Genomic DNA, 25,017 nt, shown 5'->3' with positions numbered 1-25,017 from the left:
CGGAAAGGTCAATGATTTGCCGAAAAGTGACCTCTGGCGACGCTCGGTGCCCCTATCATTCAAGTCTAACGAAATGGAAAAATCACGCTCCTACCTACTTATACCCTAGACGTATTTTTGTTATAATGATATTACTTATTCCATGGGTCTATTTAAACATAAGGGATAATAGAGAACAGAATCTAATAGATTGTGTTCTTCACACAAGAACAACTTTTTTAATAAAAGCCAATTATGATTTTTGGTAATATTACTCTCTCTCTCTTCTACCTCGGTTGTCCGGTTAAACCTGAGATTGCTATGGTTACCAGTACAATTTGGCACAGAGTTATAGGTTTAACCGCTTAACCTCGGGGTAGTGGGATGCAAATGGCTCTTGGTGTGAAATTTCTCAAATAAGATATAAGTACAAAAATAATAGATATTACACTATGGTAGGTACAGTTTGAGGTTAGAATAGTAATAATATAGTTAAATGAGACGTAAAACATGGTGTACGTTAACCCAGCGGGGCTAATAGGCGGACTAACCGGACGATTTGGCTGACGCATTAATTTTTATGACCTGTACTGGGGCAAAAAGGGACGGGACATATTTTACCTAATGTTACCGACAATGAAGGTAGAACATTACATATTATATGTTAAACGTGCTATATTTGAGGTTTGCTCTTTTTATGGTTAGATTAGATTAAGTAAGGTTAGGTTAGAAGTTTTGTACGTAAAATTTTTGCTTGCTCTAATTTTTTTGTGTTACAATCTTTAGCAACAAAAACTAGTACCAGACATAGATCTATGCTTCTTGAATGTTCACATTAAATTTCATGCTAATTCAGGATGTCGTTTTGAAATAAGATATAAGAGAATAACTTCGATTGTATGGTGGCGGCTTGTTCGTGTAACTTTTAAGCGACTGAGAGCGGACTTTTAGTGATTTGTGTATTTTAATAGTATCCTGAACGTTTTCACTCACAATGCGAATTTTATAAAGTGAAACCCTAAAAAGACCTTAAAATTGATATACCGGGTGTGGCCTGTAATACGAGCAAAAAAATTAACTGTAGGCTGTACTCCTCAATTCCTCATACTGACCGACATTTGTTCAGCAACTTTTAAAAATAACTTGTGGTTTGATTTTTAATACACTTTAAAGTTTAATCTAAGACACGATGTATTGCGAACTTTGTTATGTTTAAGGCATGACAAGCAACGTCATTCACAATGATATGGCATGGCGATGGCGTCCATTGAAGATAATATTTATTTTGTATGAAAAATAGGAAGTCTAAATACTTCATAATTTTTAAAAGTTGTTGAACAAAAGAGTCAACATTTGAGGAGTACAATCTATGTTTTAATTATTTTCTCGTGTTCCAGGCCACACCCGGTATAACACTGCACTAGAATCAAGATTATAAAAAAAAAATTATACACATTTGTACACATAATAAAAAATCTGAGGATAGGGATACGTGGAAGAATAAGAGGGAGGCCTTTGCCCAACAGTGGGACAATATAGGCTAATAATAAATAATAATAAATAACCTCGACCAACATCTCGAGAGACTCTCGCTAGGTGGTTGGATCAAGGGACAGATGCAGAAGGCGGTGATCTTGGATACGACGCGGATAGTACGTCGGTTCCTCTCTCTGCAGCCCTGACCACCGGTAGCTTGGGCCTTGCCCCGCTGCTGGCGGCACCCTAGGTTAGGTTTTTTATAATGTGTTTATATGTATTTTTTATTGTTTTGTAAGTGTTTTTATATTTTACTTTTATATTCATATTATAAAAACCCTAGCCTAAGAGAAATGATGAATAAAGAATAATAATAAATAAAAAATCTACTAAAAAAACATCATCTCTAGTGAACGTTAAAATAGTCTCATCTCGTAAGTGGGTGGAAAATGCTTCGTTTACGACCCCACATAAAACGTGGTCTAGAAAGAATGAACGATCATTACCCCCTATTATTACTACTACCTTCTTGTTTTAATCAAAAGCTTTTTCATTTAATATTTTTAAGCAAAACGCCATTTTAACTAGCGACCCGCCCCGGCTTCGCACGGGTTGCAATCTAAACGAATTATACACTTAAACCTTCCTTAAGAATCACTCAATTCATAGGTGAAAATCGCATGAAAATCCGTTCAGTTTTGAGTTTATCGCGAACATACATACACACAGACAGACGCGGCGGGGGACTTTACCACTTACTTATAAGGTGTAAAACTGAAACATTCAATTTATTGAATAACAATTTTATTTATCATTGTCATTGACCGAGCGAAAGTGGAAGTCTCATTCTTAATTTGGTATTTTTTTTTCGTTGGTCCGGGTGTTTTTGTCTACAGGTCGCATTTTTCAACCGATTGGTTGAACTATACAGTTTTTTTTTTAATTTTTTTAATGGTGGAGCCATGGGGTTTCGTAAGGTCTACATCTCACAGACCCACTAGTTATTATAACTCTGAACTAAACTGAACAAAAGCAATCAAACATAAGTAGGTAACAACGCACAAGATACATCAGGCGTCCGACCGTTTCCGTGAAGTCAGCAGGGCCGGCATAATAAATCCATTAACAGCTAACGAATAGTGTACCCACACTAACGCAATCAACGCGAGTGGCGGGCAGAATATTGATGTACCTACTGACGTCATAACGTCATAATGTTTTGGCTGAAGAAAATATAAAGACAAAATAAAACTATTGAAACGGATTATAGCGATATAATCCGTTTCAATAGTTTTATGTTATCTTTATATCTTAGTATACTGAATACGAAACGTCGGATTGTAGTACCTAAACAACCCGACGTTTCGAACCCTTTACGGCGTTCTGGGACTAGGTTGATTTGTGTAAAATTGTTCAATAATATTTACTTATTATGTATTTATTTAATAAACAAATTGTTCATAAACTTTATTTTGTTACAGGTACGTTGTGGAACCCAGAGCCCGTTTAAACAACCTACCATCTATAAGTAATCTTTAAGGAATCTGGTGGTAAGTTACACTATACGGCTACCATGAGTTGACACATGACATTTACCCTAGCGGCGTGAGTTCGATCGCAGTCCATGTCGCTCGCACTGTTTTTTGGACCAATTTTAATTTAGCCAATTTGAAATAAATATTGATAAATATTGACTGGTTTGAAGAACTCTTCATTTTGGGTGGAATAAACACGAAATCCCAATTAGGGACAGAATATATGTATGCAATTTTCCGTTCAGTTTTTCCTTACGTTTTCGTTAGTCAGAGTAAGTTTTGTTGTGATTATACGTTGAAATTTGGCGTAATAAGGGACAGGTACAGATAAGGAACTCTATCTAATCACCAAATTATATTAAAAAAAAGAAACGACAACAATGTTAAAACGGCTCTATAGCGAAAACAGAAATACCTTTTATAATTCAACTAGGTACATCTAAGTTCAACCGCACTTCCGTTGAACTCCGATATCACTTTGTAAAACTGAGAAACTAGTATTTTCCTTGTATTTCTACTTTTCCAATGAAAACACTCAGCACTGGAAAAACTTGAGATTCCCACTTAATACTTCAGTTCGAAAAAACGAAACACCTCGCCCGGCTCGGCCGGCAAATGGACTCATCTAAGTGCAGCAACTTTAACTAGTTTTGAACTTTGACAAAGTTGAATTAATTCAGGTGAAGAGAAACAGAAGTTTCTGTCATTTTAATGGAACCGAGGTTACAGTTCTGTTAATTACTTATTTATGGAGTCACTAGCTTTTAGTAATAAAATGTAAATTGTTAATATCAGATTTTAAAAATCCATGGTATACACTTTGTTTTATCGAAATTTAAATAGCTCGATGTTAGTACATACTTATATTAAGTTAGTACATACTCAAAAACAAAAATTAAAAAGGAATTGCTGCATTTCGCGTCACAATACTGTCGGGTTTTTTGTTTGTTTTAATAATAGTTGCAGTTTAATGTAACAGAAAATTATACTTTTAAACATGATGTACTTTTTTAATTTTTTGATATATTTGGTTAATTATTTTTTAACATTATATAGAGGATATTCACATTCACAGTCATTTGGTATGTATTTTAGTCTAATTCATTTAGCCATTTTCAATTAATATTTAGAGCACTTGAAAGTCAACGATGCATTGTGAAATTTTTGAACATTTCTAATAATTTGTTAGACTAAGGGTCGGTTGCACCATGCTGTTCATATCGTTAAAGAGTTCGCAAAATTTTTATGTATGGAAAGTTTCAAAGTAAAGCGCCGGGGCGCGCCGGCTGACGTTGATCAGTCTGTCAAATGTGGTTGGTGCAACTGGCCCTAAGTATTGAAAATGGTATATTATGTTACATATTTGTGATCCACTCACAAGTCCTTTCATTTGGTACCCCACGTGGTATGTTAAAAAAAAGTGTGTACCGACGACTTTATGACGTCGCAGCAACTACCCCCGCCACTTTCGCGCTTGTCATCTAATATATTTGTGTTCAGGGCATTACACTGAGTGCATCGATACCATATTCACCCATATCCGAGACGACATGAGCGACAACTAACTTAAAGCCTGTGCCGCCGCTGTACTATAATGAATGAATGAATGAATGAAAACATTTATTTTCAGGCAACTATTGGCCTGAGATATATTACAAAATATATCTTAAAACTAAAAACACAATTATAGCTGCGATGCAGTTCGCAACCCCGCAGTGTCAGGGAGCCGGCCGCGGAACCGCCGGAACTTGACACCCTTCGGCCAAAACTCCTCCTAATAATATTTACATTGGACAGTTAAGGCGTCCAGCCACCATCCTGTCTAAATGCCCCTTCTTTCATAGTAAATTCCAGTTTATTACTCCCTTTTTAAGTGATGGAATTGGTAATAAGTATCATTTCATGTCAAAAAATACAATATCGAATATCTTTTACACTATTCGAACTCTACTTTTATGTCGAACATTCCACTAACAGAATAATTCCGCCGCGCTTACAAAATTAAACCTATATTAACAGTAGTACCTAGTATATAATAATTATATTTTCTAGTACCTTTAATCTGACCCAATTCGACTGTAGCGAAGTTGAATCGACTTCGACGAACATTGAATACCCCCGCTGCGTTCACAGAAATGTAAGCCTCAAAAGTACTTAGTATTTCACCTTTGACCCACTATATATGCACGTTCAGAGTCTAGTCGAATATTCAACTAACCAACATGGAATACCCCCTCCGCGCTCACAAAATGTTATTACCAGAATGCGTGTACCGTAATTCCGCGTTATCCCGCGTGAAATTCGCACGATATGTTTTTATGTTGTTTAATAGACTCGTTTTTGTGGCGAATGATGTATTAATAATGCCTTTGTTGGTATTACGTGGTTATTACTTTTGTTTAATTACTTTTGGTGAGGTTGGGTTTTTACAGTGTTGAAAATGTTTACGATTTGACGCCGCTTTTCTTACAATGGTGTCCAGAATTATTTATGACGTTTGCTGACGTGTATTCAATAGTTTTTAAATATAACGAGTGTAAGGTGTTATAATAGCTGCAAACGCTCATTAGGCTGCGGTGGCTGCTTAATATCAGACGGGCCGCAAGCTTGTTTGCCACCGTCGTGATTTAAAACTACTCTTCCTAATTCAAAATAAGTACCTAAAGTTAAATTATCTGGCTGTCTGACTATTATATTATTCACGCTAACCCGCCGAACCGCTGCTAGTGGACGCCCTAAGATGCTGTTTTTCACGAAAACTCGTTTAAACGTGATCGTATAATAGCGTCATGTAACTCGTGTCTAAAGGTGACAGTCCATTTCTCACGACAGCTGCACTACTGTTAATTTTACTATGGAAATTGACAATGACACCGACGCGTTCAGTACCAGAGTGCAGCTGCGGTCAGAAATGGAATGTTACCATTACGCTCCATCTGCGGGTGATAGTATAAACCTCGCTTCGTGTCAGCACATCGTTTATCGAGTAGTTTTACTAAGTCCCATTACACCCATTACAGCGTCCATTACGCGTCTATCGCGTCGTTGTAATCCGGGCGTATCTTACGCGCGCAGCGTTAGATAATGTTACTACCTACATTGGCCCTGTATTCCGTTAACGGCTGCTCCGGGTTTTCCTGGTTTTGTCTAAGTTTCACAGACAAAATTAAAACAGCGCCATTAGATCCACCACCATAGATCATTTTGACGGACATTACATTCAATCAAATATACTCGTATTACACTGAAATGAGTTTATCTTTTAGGGAGCTACAATGCCACAGACAGACACGACTTATAGCACTTCGTTTTCGTGACTATGACCACACTTGAATCCCCCAGCGACCAGAGTTGGCCAAATCTTGTAAAGAGTAAGTTATAAGAGTGTGCAAGTTTCATTGAGTCACTATTGAAACATGGCGGTTAGGATAGCCCCCTTGAGACGGGGGAATATTCTGGCTTTCTTTTACCAGCTTTTATTTGACTTTCAAGTTTAGTGTGTCGGCATAAATACTGCCGTATTCGAACTTCAAGGTATTCACAAGAGACGACACGTACTACATCCATTCTAGATACGTTATAGTTTAGATAAAAACTAGTTCTCTTTTGCAGCGCAATTCGGGCAACTAATGTCACTTTTACGTTTGATAGAGTAAGATATCTTTTAGATGTGAATTGGATCTCTAAGTCATATCCTGTGGAAATCGTTCAAGAGTATCTCCAGAATCGCGCAAATGTCAAATTTGACAGGTTAGATCTTAAACATATCATTATCGTATCTTGGTGATGTCTAAAAGATATCTAATAGATATCTATTCAAAAACCGAATCGGGCCCGTAGTACGGATAGAAAAGTGCCTGCCCTCTAATAGTTTTATCAAATAGAAATATTACTCTGAAGTACGCGCTTAAGAGTGGCTTAGTCTTAATATTAAATAGGTATACAATTCAGACATTATAATATAATATTTCATTTAAATAAGTAAAGAGTTTGGTAAAGTTAGACCAAGAAAAGTCTGCAGCGATTTTGATAGCGCACGCAGTGCAAGAGTTATTTATACGTCATAATTTCATAGAAGTTTGACGTTTAAAAAAACACTTGCACTGCGAGGGCTCTCATAATCGCTGCAGACTTTTCTTGGTCTAACTTTATATTGATACAATTTTTATGCGTGATAGTCTGTTTTATTTAAGTGCATATATTATTTTCCGAGCTTCCTTATTATTTTATTTGAACGAATATTTCAAAATAATAAGTTACACTATGCCTATGGTTCATTTCTAGTTCCATTTTATTTTATTTTCCTTATAAGTGTCACTGGTTTAAAAGTTTATAACTCACTTCCCACTTCTTCTTTAAACTCTGCACATAAATATCAACCTGCTAAAGGCAGTATAAAACCCTAATTGGTATTAAACCTAATTTAACCACTAATCCTCCACTACTCCTGGTTAGCCTAACCGCAATTTATATAAGAGTTGGAAGTGGTATTCCAATTGTTTATAGAAAATGAGCGAGGCGAGGGGTCAGGTGAAACCAATATTGGCGGGGTTATGAGCCTATCAACGTGCACACTAGCGTCACTGCTAACTAATCGTGATTATTTAAAATTAACGACAAGTATTTAAAAAGGGGGCCGCTACGTACTGTATAGTGCATTTCAGTACCTTTTGAATACATCATATTAAGATAAGATAAAAGATAAAGATAAGATAAAAAATAGTTCATTCAAGTAGGCATATTACAATGCGCTTATGAACGTCAAATAAACCTTTACCGGCTCCAACCGTACACGTCTGCCCCGAGAAGATTTAAATCCCCCCTCAATTGGAGGAGGGTATCCCAATATTAGTTTTTATGTTGCTGGATTCGTCAATCTATGCGTCCAAAGTTAAAACGGCCGTTTTGGTTTTGAGGTCCTAATAGTTCGACGAATCCAGCAACATAAAAACTAGTTTGATGTATTGAAAAGATACTTAAATACACAATATAGTACGTAGCGGCCCCATTTTTAAACACCTGTCGTTAAATTGAAATAATCACGACTAGTTAGCAGTGGCGCTAGTGTGCACGTTGATGGGCTCTTAAATAATGCCAGCAAAAGGGTTATTTTACATGAAATTATATTCCATGGAGGCTTCTACTCTTATGGCTCCTCTACACGACGGGCCAACGCCGACCACTCCAAGGGACGCAGCCATGCGGTAGAATGAGATAGCAACATCACTTGCTCCCTCTAACGCATAAATGCGTCCCTTGGAGTGGCCGGCGTTGGCCCATCGTGTAGAGGAGCCATTAGGCTGTCTTTCTACTGAGGCAAATATGAGCGGAGATGTATTTAATTAAGACGTGCGGAAATCAACAAATAGCATTGGTTCTCTTCGCTCCGCTGGCGGACATAAACACTATCGAGAACGTAACTTACTTTCTATGCATCTCGCTTGTACTCGCATTTAGTGCGAGTGAGATGTATAGAAAGTTAATTACGTAGACGTTAGAGTGTCTGTCAGTTTTGACACTGTATATGACTCATGGTACGGGTACAGCTAGGTCTGCAGGCGAAGGGAACACGTACCACGAACGCTATTCTTTCTCATTAGGTGGTATGGAGCGGTGCGATACTTTAAATAATGGCGTCTTTTGCAGGGAATTATATTCCTCGGAGGCTTTCATAGCCTAGGTTTTGCGGAATATTATCCTATTTTAAGATATTATGGACCGAGCGTAGATCTGTGGGTTCACTAGGGTGCATTTTTCATGTTTGTAAGTTATATGGTTGTTAGATTTCTTTAGTACCTAAGGCAAGAAATACAATGCACTTACTGCTGTGGCGCAACGAACCGAAGTGGATCTTGGCCTCCGACACCAAAGACCGCCATGCTACTCTGTCCAAAGCCGTTTCTGTCCAGTCGACGGCGCCGAGTTCGCTTAGGTCTTTCTGTGCACTTCGTCTCTCCAGCGGCGGTACCCGGGGCGTCCAGACGGCCACTTGGTACTCCAGAGACACTGATTCTTGGAAATCCTTATCGTTAGTAAATATTCTATAAAAACTTGTTGACATATAAACAAAGACAGGCATTTTAAATGGTCAAATAACAAATAACACAGTAGGGGTTACCGGGTTGCCACGTTTACAAAAAAATGATTTATTTTAATCTCAAATAAGTATAATAGGTACCTACAGTGGTCTGCAAAAACGTAGTAATATTTTTAGTGCAATAACCTATTCTTCGTGCATTCAGTACCATAAATACGTGCAACTTGCATTCCTTCTGAACCAATTCCTTATTGCAAACTAGCTTTCTAAAAGGTCCTAAGCGCCGCAGCGATCCAATGAATTAAAGATGTTTTAAAACAAAGTACTGCTTATTTATTGTCTGCTTGTTCCTATAACTCTGCTCACAAAGAGCATGAGCGCATAAACCAAAGTATTGAGAGCTCGCGCTCAATATAAAAACGGCTTTGTCAGGGCTCAAGCATATACTGGTTACCTGAGACCTAAAACCAGAATATTGTGAGCTCGTGCTCAGTATAAACTAAGCGTTGTCAGGGTTCTAACGTATGGTTATTTGAAGGCTTCGTATACAAACCACTGGAGTAGGGTCATAAATTAAGGATTGCAGTTGAGCCGTGTAGGGCAAGGGGTTAGTATAATATGGTTGTTTATGCAATTCTTATTAAAGTACTCTGTTGAAGACAGGGCAGCGCGGCCAGCGTGGGTTTTTTACTAAACGAAGATATTTTTTTAATCATTAACGCATTTTATCCTGCCATAAGACCTTGTATTGGTGCATTTTTTTTAGTCTTTACTTTCATCTGGCATCGGCTTTCTTAGCCATAATCAGATTGTATGTATCTATACATTTCTTTTTCAAGATGGTGGTCTTAACCACCATTCCTTTTATGTGAAGAGAGAGGGTGGGTTCTCTCTGGTGTAGTTCCAAGATCTGCCACTTTTTGAGTCTTGTGATGTTATTGGTGTCGTTTAATAGATCTCTGGCAAGTTCGTTCTCATGTTAGCCTTTCTTTATGTTTCTTTGAGTAGCTATTTACTTCCACTTTGATGGTTGGTACGAGTATATGTAGGTAGTCATGTATTTCCCTATTTCGGGCAAACCAGGGTGCCCAAGGATATTGTTCTGAGGACAATATTCTGGAATCTTTGTGTTGGTGCATTTAGCAAATAATAGTTGTAAACTGTGTACTTATATACGTACCTATATATCAGTAGATAGCATATTCTCTCGCATTTGGCAACTAATACGGCCGTAAGAAGCGCCTGGAACTGCGGGCCACGCGCCGTTACACTAAACGCTCGAATAAATCGCAACGAGACACTGCGGCCCCCACAGATCGCCTATCACTATATACATAGGTAGAGCATATGGGTGATGCAACTTTTTCTTGTCACTCCGCTGGCTCAATAATACGAGGATTCTATTTGCGGGATCCTGCGTGCATACCAGAAAACTGGATCCCGCAAAAAACCGTACCCAGTTTTCTGTAGTATGCATGCAGGATCCCGCAAATAGAATCCTCGTGTACAAAATATGTAAAGTCATGGAAAGGGTACTTAACGGCAAGCTGCTGGCATACCTCGAAGCAAATGATCTGCTCAGTGACCGTCAGTATGGCTTTCGCCGAGGTCGGTCTACTGGGGATCTTTTAGCGTATGTCACGCACTGCTGCGGCGAGGCCATCGAGAGGAACGGTGAAGCGCTTGCTGTTTCACTGGACATCTCGAAGGCCTTTGACAGGGTTTGGCACGCAAGTCTCCTTAGCAAGCTTCCTGCATACGGCATCCCTGCTGACTTTTGTAGCTGGCTATCTGATTTCTTGAGTGAACGGTCGATCAGAGTAGTTATTGATGGCTGCTCTTCGGACCTCATGGCCATTGACGCTGGTGTTCCTCAGGGGTTTGTTCTCTCCGCAACCCTTTTCCTGCTCCACATTAACGACATGCTGCAACCCAGCATTGTAGGTTATGCAGATGACAGTACGGTTGTTGAAAGATATTTGGCTAGTGCAGGGGACAGCAGGGAGGATATACGTTCACAGAGAGAGGCCATGGTTGAGCGAATGAACTTGACCCTTAGTCTCGTTTCCCAGTGGGGTGATGACAATCTGGTCGCGTTCAATGCCTCCAAAACGCAGACGTGTCTATTTTCCGCAAAACGGAGTCCATTCGACCTGACTCCTTCTTTCCGGGGTGCATCTGTACCTATTGCCGACAGTCTGGAACTCCTCGGCATGGAGCTGAGTTCAGTCCTCAGCTTCGGCAGCTTCATTGAGTCTAAAGCTCAAACTGCGGCCAGAAAGCTGGGCGTCCTAAATAAGGTGAAGCGATACTTCACACCTGGACAGCTTCTAACACTTTACAAAGCTCAAGTCCGGTCGTGTATGGAGTATTGCAGCCACCTGTGGGATGGCTCAGCTAAATACCAACTCGCCGCTTTGGACTCAGTGGAGCGCAGAGCCAGGAGGATGATTGGCGACAAGAAGCTAACGGCTAAGCTTCAGTCTTTGGCCCATCGGCGGAAAGTCGCCAGCCTGTCGGTATTCTACAGGCTGCACTTCGGGGAGTGTGCCCAAGAGCTACACGAGCTTATACCACCGTCCCCATTCTACCATCGGACTTTTAGACGCACGGCCGGTTTCCATCCTTACATGGTAGATATTCCACCAATTCGCACGAAGCGCTTTGCTTCTACTTTCCTTATGCGAACTGCCAAGGAATGGAATTCCCTGCCGGCGTCTATATTTCCGTGTTCTTATAACCCGGCAACCTTCAAATCAAGAGTGAACAGGCACCTTCTGGGCAAGCTCGCTCCATCGTAGGCCACGTCTACGCCTCGGCTAGTCTGTGGCCATGAGTAAGCCCATTCATAATAAAAAAAAAAAAAAAAAAAATACTATATTAGCACCTATGCGACTAAAACGGGATCCTGCAAAAAACCGTACCCGCAAAAAATCTAGACATCAGGGGGAAACAGCTTTTATAAAGTTCTATGTAACCTTTCCAAGATACCTAGTTGAAATTCGACTTAATGTCATTATGACAATGTTCAAATTTCAGTTCGATAAAAGTGAAACATAGAACCCTGTAATATCGGGCGAGCGAGTCTCGTTGGCATAGTTACGATCGCTTAGGTCACTATTTAGTTTGGTTTTTCAACATTTAAATTATGCATGCATGCATTTTCTGCTAGTTACAAGCTCCACAGTAGGCCATCTACCAATAACATAATTATGGTTTATATACTATTCGACACAGATTTAGATCTATAAAAAAAACCTAGGCTTTAACGACGGGGCAGCCCTACCGCAGCTCTATCCCAGGATCCCACCATCAACCAACATGTATCGCTGTCTCTCTTTATGTTTTTTCTTGTTTTAGTTCATAATCATAAACTTACCGTAGTTTGCTGTTTAATGTTAGCTTTCTTGTCCTAATAAATATATTAAAACTCTCAAACATTATAATATAACATATCAATGTTCGTTTTCTGTATACTCTACAGTTTATATCCAATTTATAATACGAGTACATGATGTATGAGTTGCATCTTATGCGCCATCTAGTGGTATGCAGTGATCTGTTTCACCAAGCCGCTGCAGCTGCATTGTGTGCAACTCTGTGAATTACAGGTTTATTTTGGTTATTCTCTATTTTCGTTACTATTTTGCAGTCTTAAGTATCTTATAAATTAAGGAAAAATGGAACAGTATTCTTTCTAGTCTATTTAATTTCGTTGAGATTCACACTTGCAACCTTTTGAATTACTTGTTCGATGACTTAATCTGACCAGCGGGTGCAGCATGGTTCCATTTTTATCGCCTGTCACTATGCCCGTCAGTTTGGCACTTATGTACATACTTGTTAAAACGCCCCCGTCGCAGCTTAGCTTTGTAATTTCGCTGGCAGACATCTTTTAAGTACTAAAATAAAATAAACTGTCTTCTATCCGTTCATCAAAGTTGTAAGTACTTAGTTGTCTGCTTCATAAAAAAAGTTGTCTTTAAGAAATCGCTTTTTAGCGATAACACCGCCTAGCCTTGCGTTGTTACGTAGTCTTAAACTTGAATTTAATTAACTGTACACAATAAAGAATATTAACTTACGGAATTCCTGACAACTTCAACTGTTTATGTGCGGTTTAACTGCGGTCACACGTCGACTGCAGGCGCCTTAATGAGACGCCAAGACAAATGTGTCTGAAGGCAAGGTACCAGCTACTTACGGGAGATGTATCGTGTTTACTCTACTGCTGCTAATTTATATATTCTAAAGCCAATTCAAAGTTATTCTCTGGAACTAAGGAATGCTCCCGGTACTAGTTTGTATGGTGAGAACCGGTAACTCCCAGTTCCGGTACTGTGTTTATACAGAAAACCACTACCGTGAGCACTATCTGGAACACAAATACAAACAATCTTTTGAATCTTCATGCCGTTATGGGTTAAGACACATTAGAGGGTGTGTGAACTTGCAGGTTGACCCATTTTGTACCTTGTCACGGTGACAATAGTATGAGGTCTCTAGCTACTTTCATATTGATTGTCACTGTGACAAGGTACGTAATGGGTCTAAAATTTATATTTTCGACCGTACATACTGCTTTAATAAGCCTTTGTACTTTGATTATATCCTCCAAAATTATGTCAAGCATTATTAGGTTCTGATTTAAATTTTCACGATTTTTACACATTATTAATTTGTACAACGGGACTTAATCGCGTATTTAAGTTTTAAGATTTACCTCCGAAGACCATTACCACCACCAACGCCACCACACCACACATACACCAAGAGGACAACGCCATCATTGAAATGTCGGAGGTAAATCTTAAAACTTGAATACGCGATTAAGTCCCGTTATACAATTTAATAATATTATATTCGGTTCACCAACGGGATAATCACCCAGCGTTTAACGGTAGTCTATATAAACAATGCTGTAGGCAAAATATAGTAAATTATAAGCCTAATCAACGTTAACCGTCATCTGTCAGTACTGAAACCACTCATATATGTAAAGCATCTGTCATAGTGATTACGCGCGCATCAAAAACAACCCTCGTCTTAGTTGGGGTGACGTGCGGTGTATGTGATGAGGTATATTATAATATAAATCCTAACTCATTAGTAAAGTTCGCAGACATAGGGCTTTAATCCACAAATACAGTGAACGTTCGGATTCAGATTACTGCTTCATCATCATCATCATATTAGCCTTTTATCGCCCACTGCTTAGCATAGGCCGCTCTTCGAGTACGCCACTTATCCCAATCCTGAGCCAATCTCATTCAAAAGTGACCCACAATGTTTCGAATGTCGTCCACTCAACGAGCCAACGCAACGGACGCCAGGTACTTCTTTCGTCTGAAAACGGCCGCCATTCTTTTAACATTTTGACCCACCTACCATCAACTATATTGCTTCAAGAAACGTCGAAAGGTAATTTTAGCGAGATTATCATAAATTTGACATTCTATTCGCATTGGTTCAGTGACATATCGCTCCGCCTAAAAGTCCATCTGAATTTTTACACAGACAGGTGTGAAATTAACATAAACGTCATATTTTCATAGAAATTTGACTACTTATCTTGACACATCCACACTTTGTCATTGTGAATTCAGTGCAGAGTTAGCTTTGCACGACATTATTTACTCTGAAAACTTCCTTCATTCCGAAAGTCGGTAAACAAATGCTTCGAGACTCCCTTTTCTGAAGTTAGTTAAAAACCATCCGCATTTGATTTGAAAAGCAATTAGGCGCCTCTAATCAAGTTACTAAACAAAACGTTAAACTAATTAAGTTCCATTATCATATTTCAACAACAGTGTCGTTCTGTGACTAGTAATTTGATCAATATTTAAATTATTTCAAGTCAAAAGGGGTTTTAAGGGTTCAAATAAAACCATGAATTATTAGATTTTTTTATAATATATCATGAAAATCGCAAACAAGCATACGATCTGCCTGATGGTGAGAGATACCGTACGTAGCCTATGGACGCCTGGAACACAAGAGGTATCATACATCGTTGGCTTAAGTCGCAAACCTTGGAACTCCTCTGAGGGAGTTACGAGGTCTACGACTTTAAGTATTGTTGTCCAAGGTAGCAATAATTACTAATTTCCTTGAAATGGAGTTACGAGGTTTGCGACTTAGACCGACTACAGTCATGTTCTTTGTAGACTCTTTTAAAATGTACGCTTTTATTATTTAAATAAAATCATCTTTTCTAATTCGCGGCGCATTTTACGTTCCACAAAATAGTAGGATGCATTTTTTTCAACCACAAAATCGTTAGTGACATTCGAAAACTCATTTATTTATTTTCCGTATTGTGACTCAATAAACTCCAAATTCAAACTGTTATTCCAATGTTACGGTTATGCGTAGTCGGGGCTTATTGCAATTGAATTTCGATGTCAGCAGAGCGGGAATAGTCTCTCAGTCCGAGAAAATTGCAAAGGAAACAGTTGACTGCGACTCTTAAGAGCAAGTTTGGGACTTAAAACTAGCCCAGCCAGAAAGTCGCGAGTTTACGGCTTGGCATCGGCAATGGCTGCTGGTTCTAGACAATGAAGATACTTTTTCATAGAATTTGAAACTTTTTACGGAAATAGAGTTTTGTATTTAATGTCAGTGGAAAACAAATTTAAAGCCCGCGTGCGCATTTTCTACAATCACATTGTTATTGACAGACCTGTCTGGCAGACAGAAATAAGCACAGAGGCAACTGGGAAAGTTCAGACACATTCATCTGTACGTATTTTTTATTTATTTATTTATTTATTTATGTTATGGAGATCCAACAGCTATCTATACAGAGTATGCCACATTAATAAGAGATGGAAAGCCAATTACAGGATCACACATGTAGCTACAGATTGTACATACAATTGTAGATTGTATTTTGAATGACATACAAGAAAAACCAACAGACAACATAATATAATAGACATACAAATATATTATGTGTATGTTGTATTTGTATATTTATTACTAATGCGATATGTACGAACATGTCCGAGCTAAATGCACGTGTCATGACAACAAGGTGACATCATTTTGATATCAAAATCTAAGTTCAAATTCAGATTTTACAACTGTTTCAGGGTTTAAACTGGTTTTGATACGACTTTGAAGTTTGCTCACGCTGATTGGTGCATGAGAAAAGAAGTATTTGTGTTTAAGATGCACGCCAATCACCGAAACGATCACCAAGGTCATGTCAAAACTAGTTCAAACCCATAACAAATTATTAAATTTGAATCGGAGTCTTGGCCTCAGGAAGTCGTGAATTTACGGCGTGGCATCGGCAATGGCCGTTAAGTCTAGACAATGAAGATACTTTTTTAAAGTTTGTATTTTAAATTCTTGTTGCGAACGAAGTTTTTTACTGCAACAAAACAATTATATGGCCCGAAAAGTATGCAGTTACTATAGCTGTGAACGTTCTAACATTAGGAGAATTTGGAATGTTTCGCACTAAAATATAATAAAAAACTGAATGAGTTAATAACTACTATTAACTAGAGTGGTATGTGACCACGGACATCACAATTTCCTATGACTCCGCCATTTTTAAAATAAACCATTTTTATAAGCGTAAAAAAAATATAATTCACGAGACCCGGTTGAAATATGAGACCTGTAAAGAAAAATAGTTAGATAGTCCGCTAGTTGTACTTTCTGTATGTGTAATAAAGTTAAAATAAATAAATAAATAATAGACATAAGCAAGCATTTTACTCCAAAGTTGACGCCAATACGCTTTGCTCGCGTTTTGTACCAACTCTCTCGCTCGGTTAAAAATGTTATATTTTTTTATTTATAAATTGTAATGTAGTTTTTCAATGGCTATTATAGCTGTTATGTCGTAATTTTGGCGCCATGCTGTGGTTTTAAACAATATTATTTTCTTTTTCTTTCAAATAAAACAAATCTGGTTCTCGCCTCTGTTCCAAACTTGTAAATAAGATAAATCACTATATTTTATGGTGCACTTTCAAAGGCAAACTGCCAAAATTAAGGATACTAGCACAGTATAAAGGCAATGACAGTAAACTATACTATTAACTATTTATAATTCAACTTTTAACCTTCAATCCTTGCATTTCATTAATTTATGGTCGTTCAGCCGTAGAAATAGAAACAACTAGATGATATACAGATTATAAATCAAAGGTTATCATTTTTGTGCACAAAACAAAAGCTTATAGGACATTCTTACACAGATTGACTAAGGCTTAAGGCTTTTGGCTTAGGGTAAGGCTTGTGTTGTGGGTACTCAGACAACGATATATATATAATATACAAATACTTAAATACATAGAAAACACCCATGACTCAGGAACAAATATCTGTATCATCATACAAATAAATGCCTTTACTGGGATTCGAACCCAGGACCATCGGCTTCGCAGGCAGGGTCACTACCCACTAGGCCAGACCGGTCGTCAAAAATATACATATGTATAAAAATATATATATATGTTTATGTATAAAAGGTATAATTTATGTATTATTTGTTCCAATATTTTGAACACTTAGCTACCCTAGCTACTTTCTGCTGCTGACTTCCTTGAATTCCTTGATTGTATCACTGTAGTGTGGCTTTTTTTTTGTACTTGACACGTCCATTGTACCCTTGTTTGAAGATAACCTACTCTATTTAAGTCTACTCTGGTAGATACCTGGCGTGATGCCACTGGGTCGACTAGAGTTTTAAATACAAGGTTTACTGCTCAATTTAACTTCCTTTGCCTTAAAAAATGTACGCCGTTAAAAATAACTAAGGCAAATCATGTAAAATAATTAAAATAGTCGCGTTTTATAGATACTAATAGTCGACGTAGTCTTAAAGGGTTCTCGGAATTTTTTTTTTATGATATCGGAAGCAAACGAGCGGGCGAATTACCTGATAGTAAGCAATTACCGTCGCCTGTGGATACCTGCAACACCAGAGGGATTGCAAGTGCTTTGCCGACCATTAATATAGAGAATAGAGAGAGTTTATTCGAAGCAAAATAAAAGAAGAAAACAACACGTAACATGAAATAATATGGACTACGTTTTTTCACGTGTGTGATTGTGAAACTAGAAAATGTAATTGCTGCTCGCAAATGCACTGCACGTCCCTTTCATCCGCTAACAAATTGGCAGAGAGGGAAGACGGTTCGTAACGAAGCAATCTCTGGAATAAAGCCTTGGCGCGTCGTGATGTATGGTGCCAGAGTTTAAGTAAGGAAGTAGTCACACGAAAGAAGTCACACGAAGCTAGCCAACGCCATAAAATCGACGTTACGCTTTCATTTAAAAAAAAACATTCTGAAATAGGTAAACAATTTATTATTTAATCATTGCATTTATGGACAAGGTATAAATAAGGTGAACATGAACAAGAAATAACATGACAGTTGACATGATCATTCAAATACGTATAGGTATGTAATGTTGCGCATATCTGTAGCAGTAATTCTGGTGTAATCTAACTAAATCCAAACAGTAGGTACTTTAAATCATCACGTACATTCATAACTTGACGTATTTTGTTTGCGAAGATCAAAAAATGTGTATATAATATTCGTTGCAAGGAGAAGCAATCTTTAAAATTAAGCTCTGGCGCGGCGCTGACGTGATGAATGGCCGAACGTGAGCCAGAGTTGTAGTAAGCTATGGCAGAACGAGTGTGAATTTTGAATTTAGATGCTATCTGGAATGTGTTTTCTTATATAACTGGTACAGCGTAGTGGGGCAGAATATTAAGATAATCATCCCATTTTATTGCCATGCTGCGGTTATTAACTACTGGTTTTACTGTGATATTGGCGTGATATATGCTCATTATGCTCTGTGAAGTGTAAGAGTAAACTACTCGTTTTACTGTGACATTGACATGATATATATGCCCGGTGAAGTGGAACGTTGCCGTAATTCCGTACGTTATTAAAGTATGAGTGCACGTGCATATTTCGCAGTTTGCATAGGGGCATCGATTTCAACGCCATAATGAAACTCACGACTCTATTCGAACTTTGAGATACGTCAATTAATAGATCTAGAAACGATATGGATTAGATATGTCAGTGTCGAATGTGACGTTTCTTCAAACAAAAACGTCACTTTTGACACTGACCCATCCCACCCACTGATCCATACATTATAGTTTCTAGATCTATTAATTGACGTATCTTAAAGCTCGAATCGGGCCGTCAGATTATTATCATTGATTATACAGAGTGTTGTATTATTGCAGCAAAATATATTTCGCCATATTTCATATTTAGACCATTTTATCGCTGAACGTCGTCTGATTTTAGTTTTCGTTGCTAAATACATTGTATTACGGTCAAAGTCAAAGATATGTTTACACTTTTGCACCTTACTCCTTTGTAATAAGGCGAAAAATGTAAACATATCATTGACATATTGACGTACAGCCATAGAAGTTAGAATGAGTAGAAGTGGACCAAACAAAACTTTTACTCACTCTATTTTCTAAGTTGAATTTTAATGTGACAGATTTTAAAATATTTAAAAAAACAATATTTAACTCACGTAATTCACATGTCTCGAATCCATGGGGGCTCTATTTTCTTTATATAAAAACTTTTATCAACCAAATTCGTTTTTTTTAGCATTAGAAATAAGGTAAACAATCTTGATGTTTTTTTAATTCAAAAACACATTTGAAAAATAAATTACGGCAAATATGTAACAATTATGAATCTAATACGATCATTTATATTCTTCTTCTTTCATAAATGATAGTTACTGATTTTTAATAAGCGTTTTTCAATTAAAAGACATGCTAAAATCGCTTACCTTCTTCCAAGTTCTTTTTAATGCTAAAAAAACGAACTATAGTACGAGATATACTTATATTTATGTAACTAGGATAATTGTTTCAAATTTCTTGTTATTTCGCAAGTCTCGAATTGTTATTGAAGATTATATGGTGGGGGTTGTTCAGATATTTTTGAGTACCATATAGCAACTGTAGGCACACTGAATCCTTCTCCTTGAATTTCTGAAAGCCTTAAACGTAAAATACATTGTCACGCTCCGTAACTAGCTCGCTACGCCGCATGCAGCGTGTGACGTATAGAGTGACGTATAAAGTGACGTTCGTATGTGACGTTGGGGTGTGTAATTGTTTCCTGCAAAGATGTAACGTCTCCCGCCTTAAATACCGCTACTAAAACGCTTACGGACGTGGCCCAAGTTGTGAGAGAATAGCAGGAATACTTTGTATAGCTTTGTGATAAAAGCTTCACTCGTATTTAGTTTTACACGACTACTTTACACTACTTATCTACTTATCTTACTTTGCTTTAGAGAACTTTAGATATGGCCTAAGTAAATTTTGTATCGATTTATATTAACCGTTTTATCTTCATAGAAATCTGACGAACATAGCGCGCTCACACTCTTTCGCTTGTCAAATCGGTGTAAAATTATAGCTTAAGAGAAATCTGATGATAATTATACCTACTTACATTGAGACGAAGCGTCTGGAATTGTTTAATTAATTTATTCTTCGCAGAAAGGACTCAGCTTCACCGAAAGCTCCAGTCTCTAAAAGTTTCAATTTTTTTTTATTTCAATTGAATTTGTCTTTCGCATTAGACTGCCATTATGACTAAATTGCTTGAAGACAATTACATATATTGAAAAGGTAATTAGGTAAAATTGGTTTCCATCCATGCTATATTTTGTTGGCAATTCAAGGGTCATTTTAAATTTATGGTTACACTCAACCCTAAAATATCTGCACGTAATACCATAAAGATATAAAAAGTTACAACATTTTTAAAGTACATACATAATCTAAACAGGCAACTTCCTTTAACTTGTACCACACCCAAAACGCTTAAAGAGCACGTTTGAAGGCTTCGCATTGTCTGCGAGATGCAAACGGCTCGAGACAAGACGCGCTTAACACTTAATACATATAACTTCATATCTCCACACACATCTATACAACGATACGACTTTTTGTTGTTAATAAAGATTAACAACAAAAGGTTGTATCTCCATGCAAAGCTGTATAATGATATGACTTTTTAGCTTTAGGGTGAAGACTGAAGAGATACCAGAATAAGCCTTCGTCGTGTTTACAGTTCATTTACACGCATTCGGGCGTGGGATCGATCGTATGTGGAGGTTTTATTATGCTGGTTTGAGCATAATACATGTCATATATTCAGGTTTGTAACCTCTGTATCTTGTTAATTTTGACACACGTGTTACTTTCGGCCCGCCAACGGCGTCTTATGTAACAAAAGACGATTTTTTACTCGTAAGTCACTCTAATACATACTATACTTGGTCAAGCAAATCTTGTCAGTAGAAAAAGGCGCGAAATTCAAGTTTCCTATGGAACTATAACCCTTAGCGCCTACATTTTTAAAATTTGCCGCCTTTTCTACTGACAGGATTTGCTTGACCAAGTATAAATACACAATTATAGGTTTAATCAAGATGTTAATGTATTGAACATGAACTGAAGTTATATATAAGTACTTAATTAGTATTATGTCTCTTTAAACTACATTCATTTCATCAAAATAATATGAGAATCTTGCAATTTTTGAATATTTTCTGTGGCACATTGCTAAAAAGGATAACAAAAATTGCGTCACATTTTTCACGCGACAAATTTCAGGAATGCGCCAAATTATTAAAAATAACCTAGTTTTCCTTGTTCCAGACTGAACTACCTCTTCTCGGGCCTCTCCCCCTGGTACTGGCATGTCACCAACGCGTGTCTCCACTGCGTTAGTTGCACGCTAGTCGCGCGCGCGAGCGCGACAATCGCGCGGCTACGGCGGCCGTTCGCAGCGCTCGCTGGGCTGTTGTTCGCGCTGCACCCTGTACATAGTGAAGCGGTAAGTTATAATCTATAATCAATGACTTCTTAAATAACAGACCAAAATGGCTTCAAAAAAGAATGTATTTTAAAATGTCAGCTATCTCCCTCGCCCTGGTACTGGCATGTCACCAACGCATGTCTCCACTGCGTTAGTTGCACGCTAGTCGCGCGCGCGAGCGCGACAATCGCGCGGCTACGGCGACCGTTCACAGCGCTCGCTGGGCTATTTGTTCGCGCTGCACCCTGTACATAGTGAAGCGGTAAGTTCTGAAGTAATAAGTGTTTTTTAAATATAAGTAAAGATACTTCAAAAGGTCAGTAAGAGCGCTATATCCGTCTCACTCTAACTATATACGCGAGACTCATAGAAATATTATAACGCGATGCACTCTTACTATGTCTATCTCACATACACGCGACGCTTTCTAAGACAGCTCCCAAAGTGCCATGCAAAAAAAGCCTTAAATATCAAAATGACGAATAATCAATGACTTCTTAAATAACAGAGCAAAACGGTTTCAAGCAATCAAAATCAAAATCAAAATCAAAATCAAAAATCAAAATTGTCAGCTATCCTCCTCCCCTTGGTACTGTCATGTTACCAACGCGTGTCTCCACTGCGTTAGTTGCACGCTAGTCACGCGCAATAACGCAGAGCGCTATGTACCTTAAAACCACCACGATACATCCGCTTTTTAAACGATATTGTTGCTATGGCACGCGCTCTACACGGGAACCCACCGCTCGCATAAAAGAAACAATGGCTTTTGTCAAACAGATTAGGGTCCTAGGCGTAAAAATCATTTGAGAAAAATCATACTATACAAATTGTACATAGCTCATTGATTCTGTAGCCTGGACACTTTCATTTTGGGAAAGGTAAATTTCATTCCCCATACCAATTAATTAAAATAATTTTCAATGTGGAAAATTCCCAATTTTGGAAACATTTCGAGTTTTCGACGGGACATCAGAGCCACGGTGTAAATTTCATTCGATAGCGTGACGGACATAATTACGCGACGCGTTTGCGTTAAGTCTCATTTTGTATGGGAGTTTGAACAAGCTAAGCGTGTACGTTTGGGAAACCCAAACGTCACTAGGGGTACAGTAATTCTTCAATATATTTATTAGTACATATATATAAGTACCTACTTGAATGTTTTGAATAGCGTTTAATATAATAGGATCCGTTTCAGCGAGCTGTATGGGTTATAATTCGGCTTTACTAACGGCATTGTGTTCCTAACAATGGACTTAAGTGGGCATTCATAATTTATTGGAATAAACGTATGTTTAATGAGATTACCGCGGCATGGTATAGAGCCCATTTCATACTTAGGTACTATGAGCTGCTACCATAGTTACGGTTTTGAACTGGTTTTGATACGACCTTATTGACAATCATTTAGACGTACATAAAAAAAATCTAAAGTAACACACTAAAACTGACTCTAATTTAAACACTAAAATTAACAAGTAACTCTCACGTAAATGTCAGATTCGATTTTGCGGTCCAGATTTTTAGCGGAAGCAGTTATAAAGTTGACCCAAAATTTTTTAATTAAGCTATGAGCTTCATCACATATGTTCCTTGAGTAATTCTAAGCATTTCAAGCCTGGGAAGCAATAAGAAATGTGCGTCTACTCGGATTTGTAATGGATTCAAACTTTCAACCCCTTTTTAACCCTGTTAGGGGATGAATTTTACAAAACGCTGAAATTACTTTTCCTGTCTTTTAATAATATCCTCAAATACAAAGATTCAAGTCCCGCGTTCGAAAATTTTTTTGATATCCATACAAACTTTCAACCGCCTTTTCATCACCTTAGGGGAAGAATTTTCAAAAACGCTGAAATTAGTTTTCTTGTATTTTAATAATATATCGTTTTACGAAGTTTCAAATTCCTAGCTTAAAATAAAACTTGAATCCCATACAAACTTTCATCCCCTTTTTAACCCCCTTAGGGGTTGAATTTTTCAAAATCGCTTCTTATCTCTTGTACACTTTATAAATGTAATCTAGTGTGCAAATTTCAACTTTCTATCTTTTGTAGTATCGGCACCGCGTAGCAAAAATCTTCAACCAAAATTTTCACTTTTTTACGTTTTTCTTGTAAAATTACTATGAAACTGAAAAAAACAAATATCAGCAATGAATTCTACGTCTTTGGTTTATACGCAAATGATACCAAACTTGCCCTAGTAGCCACCAGGATCAGAATAGTTTTTTTTTAAAGATGACTTCACCCTCCCCGACTAGACGCACGCTTCTTTTTGCCTCCCAGGCTAGAAATGCTTAGAATTACTCAAATATCAGATGTGATGAAGCTCATAGCTTAATAAAAAAATTTTGGGTCATGTATGGCAGCGTTACATAACTGATTCCAGTATTTTGACAATTGTGACAGCAATGCAGTCGGCAGCAATGTCGCGCTGCAATACTGCGGCAGTAACGCTGGTGCAGCCTGAATCCGAAGCCGAACGGTACTTTTAGAGCTTTTACTGTCTCCTATTTCTAAATAGGTATCCGATATCCAGCCCCGGTGTCCCAGATAGTGTCGCTCGATAACGCTAGTTTGGGACAGGCCGGGATCGGAATAGTCTGCGACCTAGGTAATTGAGCCGATACTATGTCCTAGGTACAAACTACACAGACACCGTGTTTAGGAGCGTTAACGTAGAACCCGAGAACCACAGATAGGTTTAATGTCACTTCTATTTAACCAGATTTGCAAGCAGTACTACTTATACTAAGATGTAGCTTAAGGTACCATTCGGATTCAAACCACACCAGCATTCCTGCTGCAGTAATGCGGCGGGACATTACTGTTGCAGTAATACTGCCGGATGGATTACTGCAGGAAACGGTAAACTGAATAGAAAAGTCTCGATAATGTCTGCCACGGCCGTCACAAAACCGCACGAACGGAATACCGTTAGAATCTATACACTACACGTATCTTCAATGATATTACCACCGAAATTGTGTGTGTGGGTAAGTCGCTTTACTGAGAGGACGCCAGAAGTCCGCCAGATTCATGTCGCGGCCAGTCGCGGGGCGAGGTAATGCGAGTCGGGGCGGGGCGGTGCGTGGCCGTTCTGTATGATACTCGTAATACTATTACTTATT

At 38.1% G+C, this 25,017-nt stretch overlaps 1 protein-coding gene across 1 annotated transcript in view; it reads left to right on the top strand.

Moving 5' to 3' along the window:
- Window positions 1–25,017, top strand: part of LOC134666848 (protein O-mannosyl-transferase TMTC1-like) — a 311,630-nt gene that overhangs the window by 153,570 nt on the left and 133,043 nt on the right. Inside the window, exon 4 of the mRNA XM_063524165.1 lies at window positions 21,722–21,899. Coding sequence (XP_063380235.1) covers window positions 21,722–21,899 — 178 coding nt within the window. The remainder of the gene's footprint in view (window positions 1–21,721; window positions 21,900–25,017) is intronic.

The sequence above is a fragment of the Cydia fagiglandana genome, chromosome 8 (genome assembly GCF_963556715.1).
Source record: "Cydia fagiglandana chromosome 8, ilCydFagi1.1, whole genome shotgun sequence".
NCBI lineage: Eukaryota > Metazoa > Arthropoda > Insecta > Lepidoptera > Tortricidae > Cydia > Cydia fagiglandana.
Note: the sequence above shows the minus strand (reverse complement) of the source record. Positions and strands in the feature narration are given on the sequence as shown.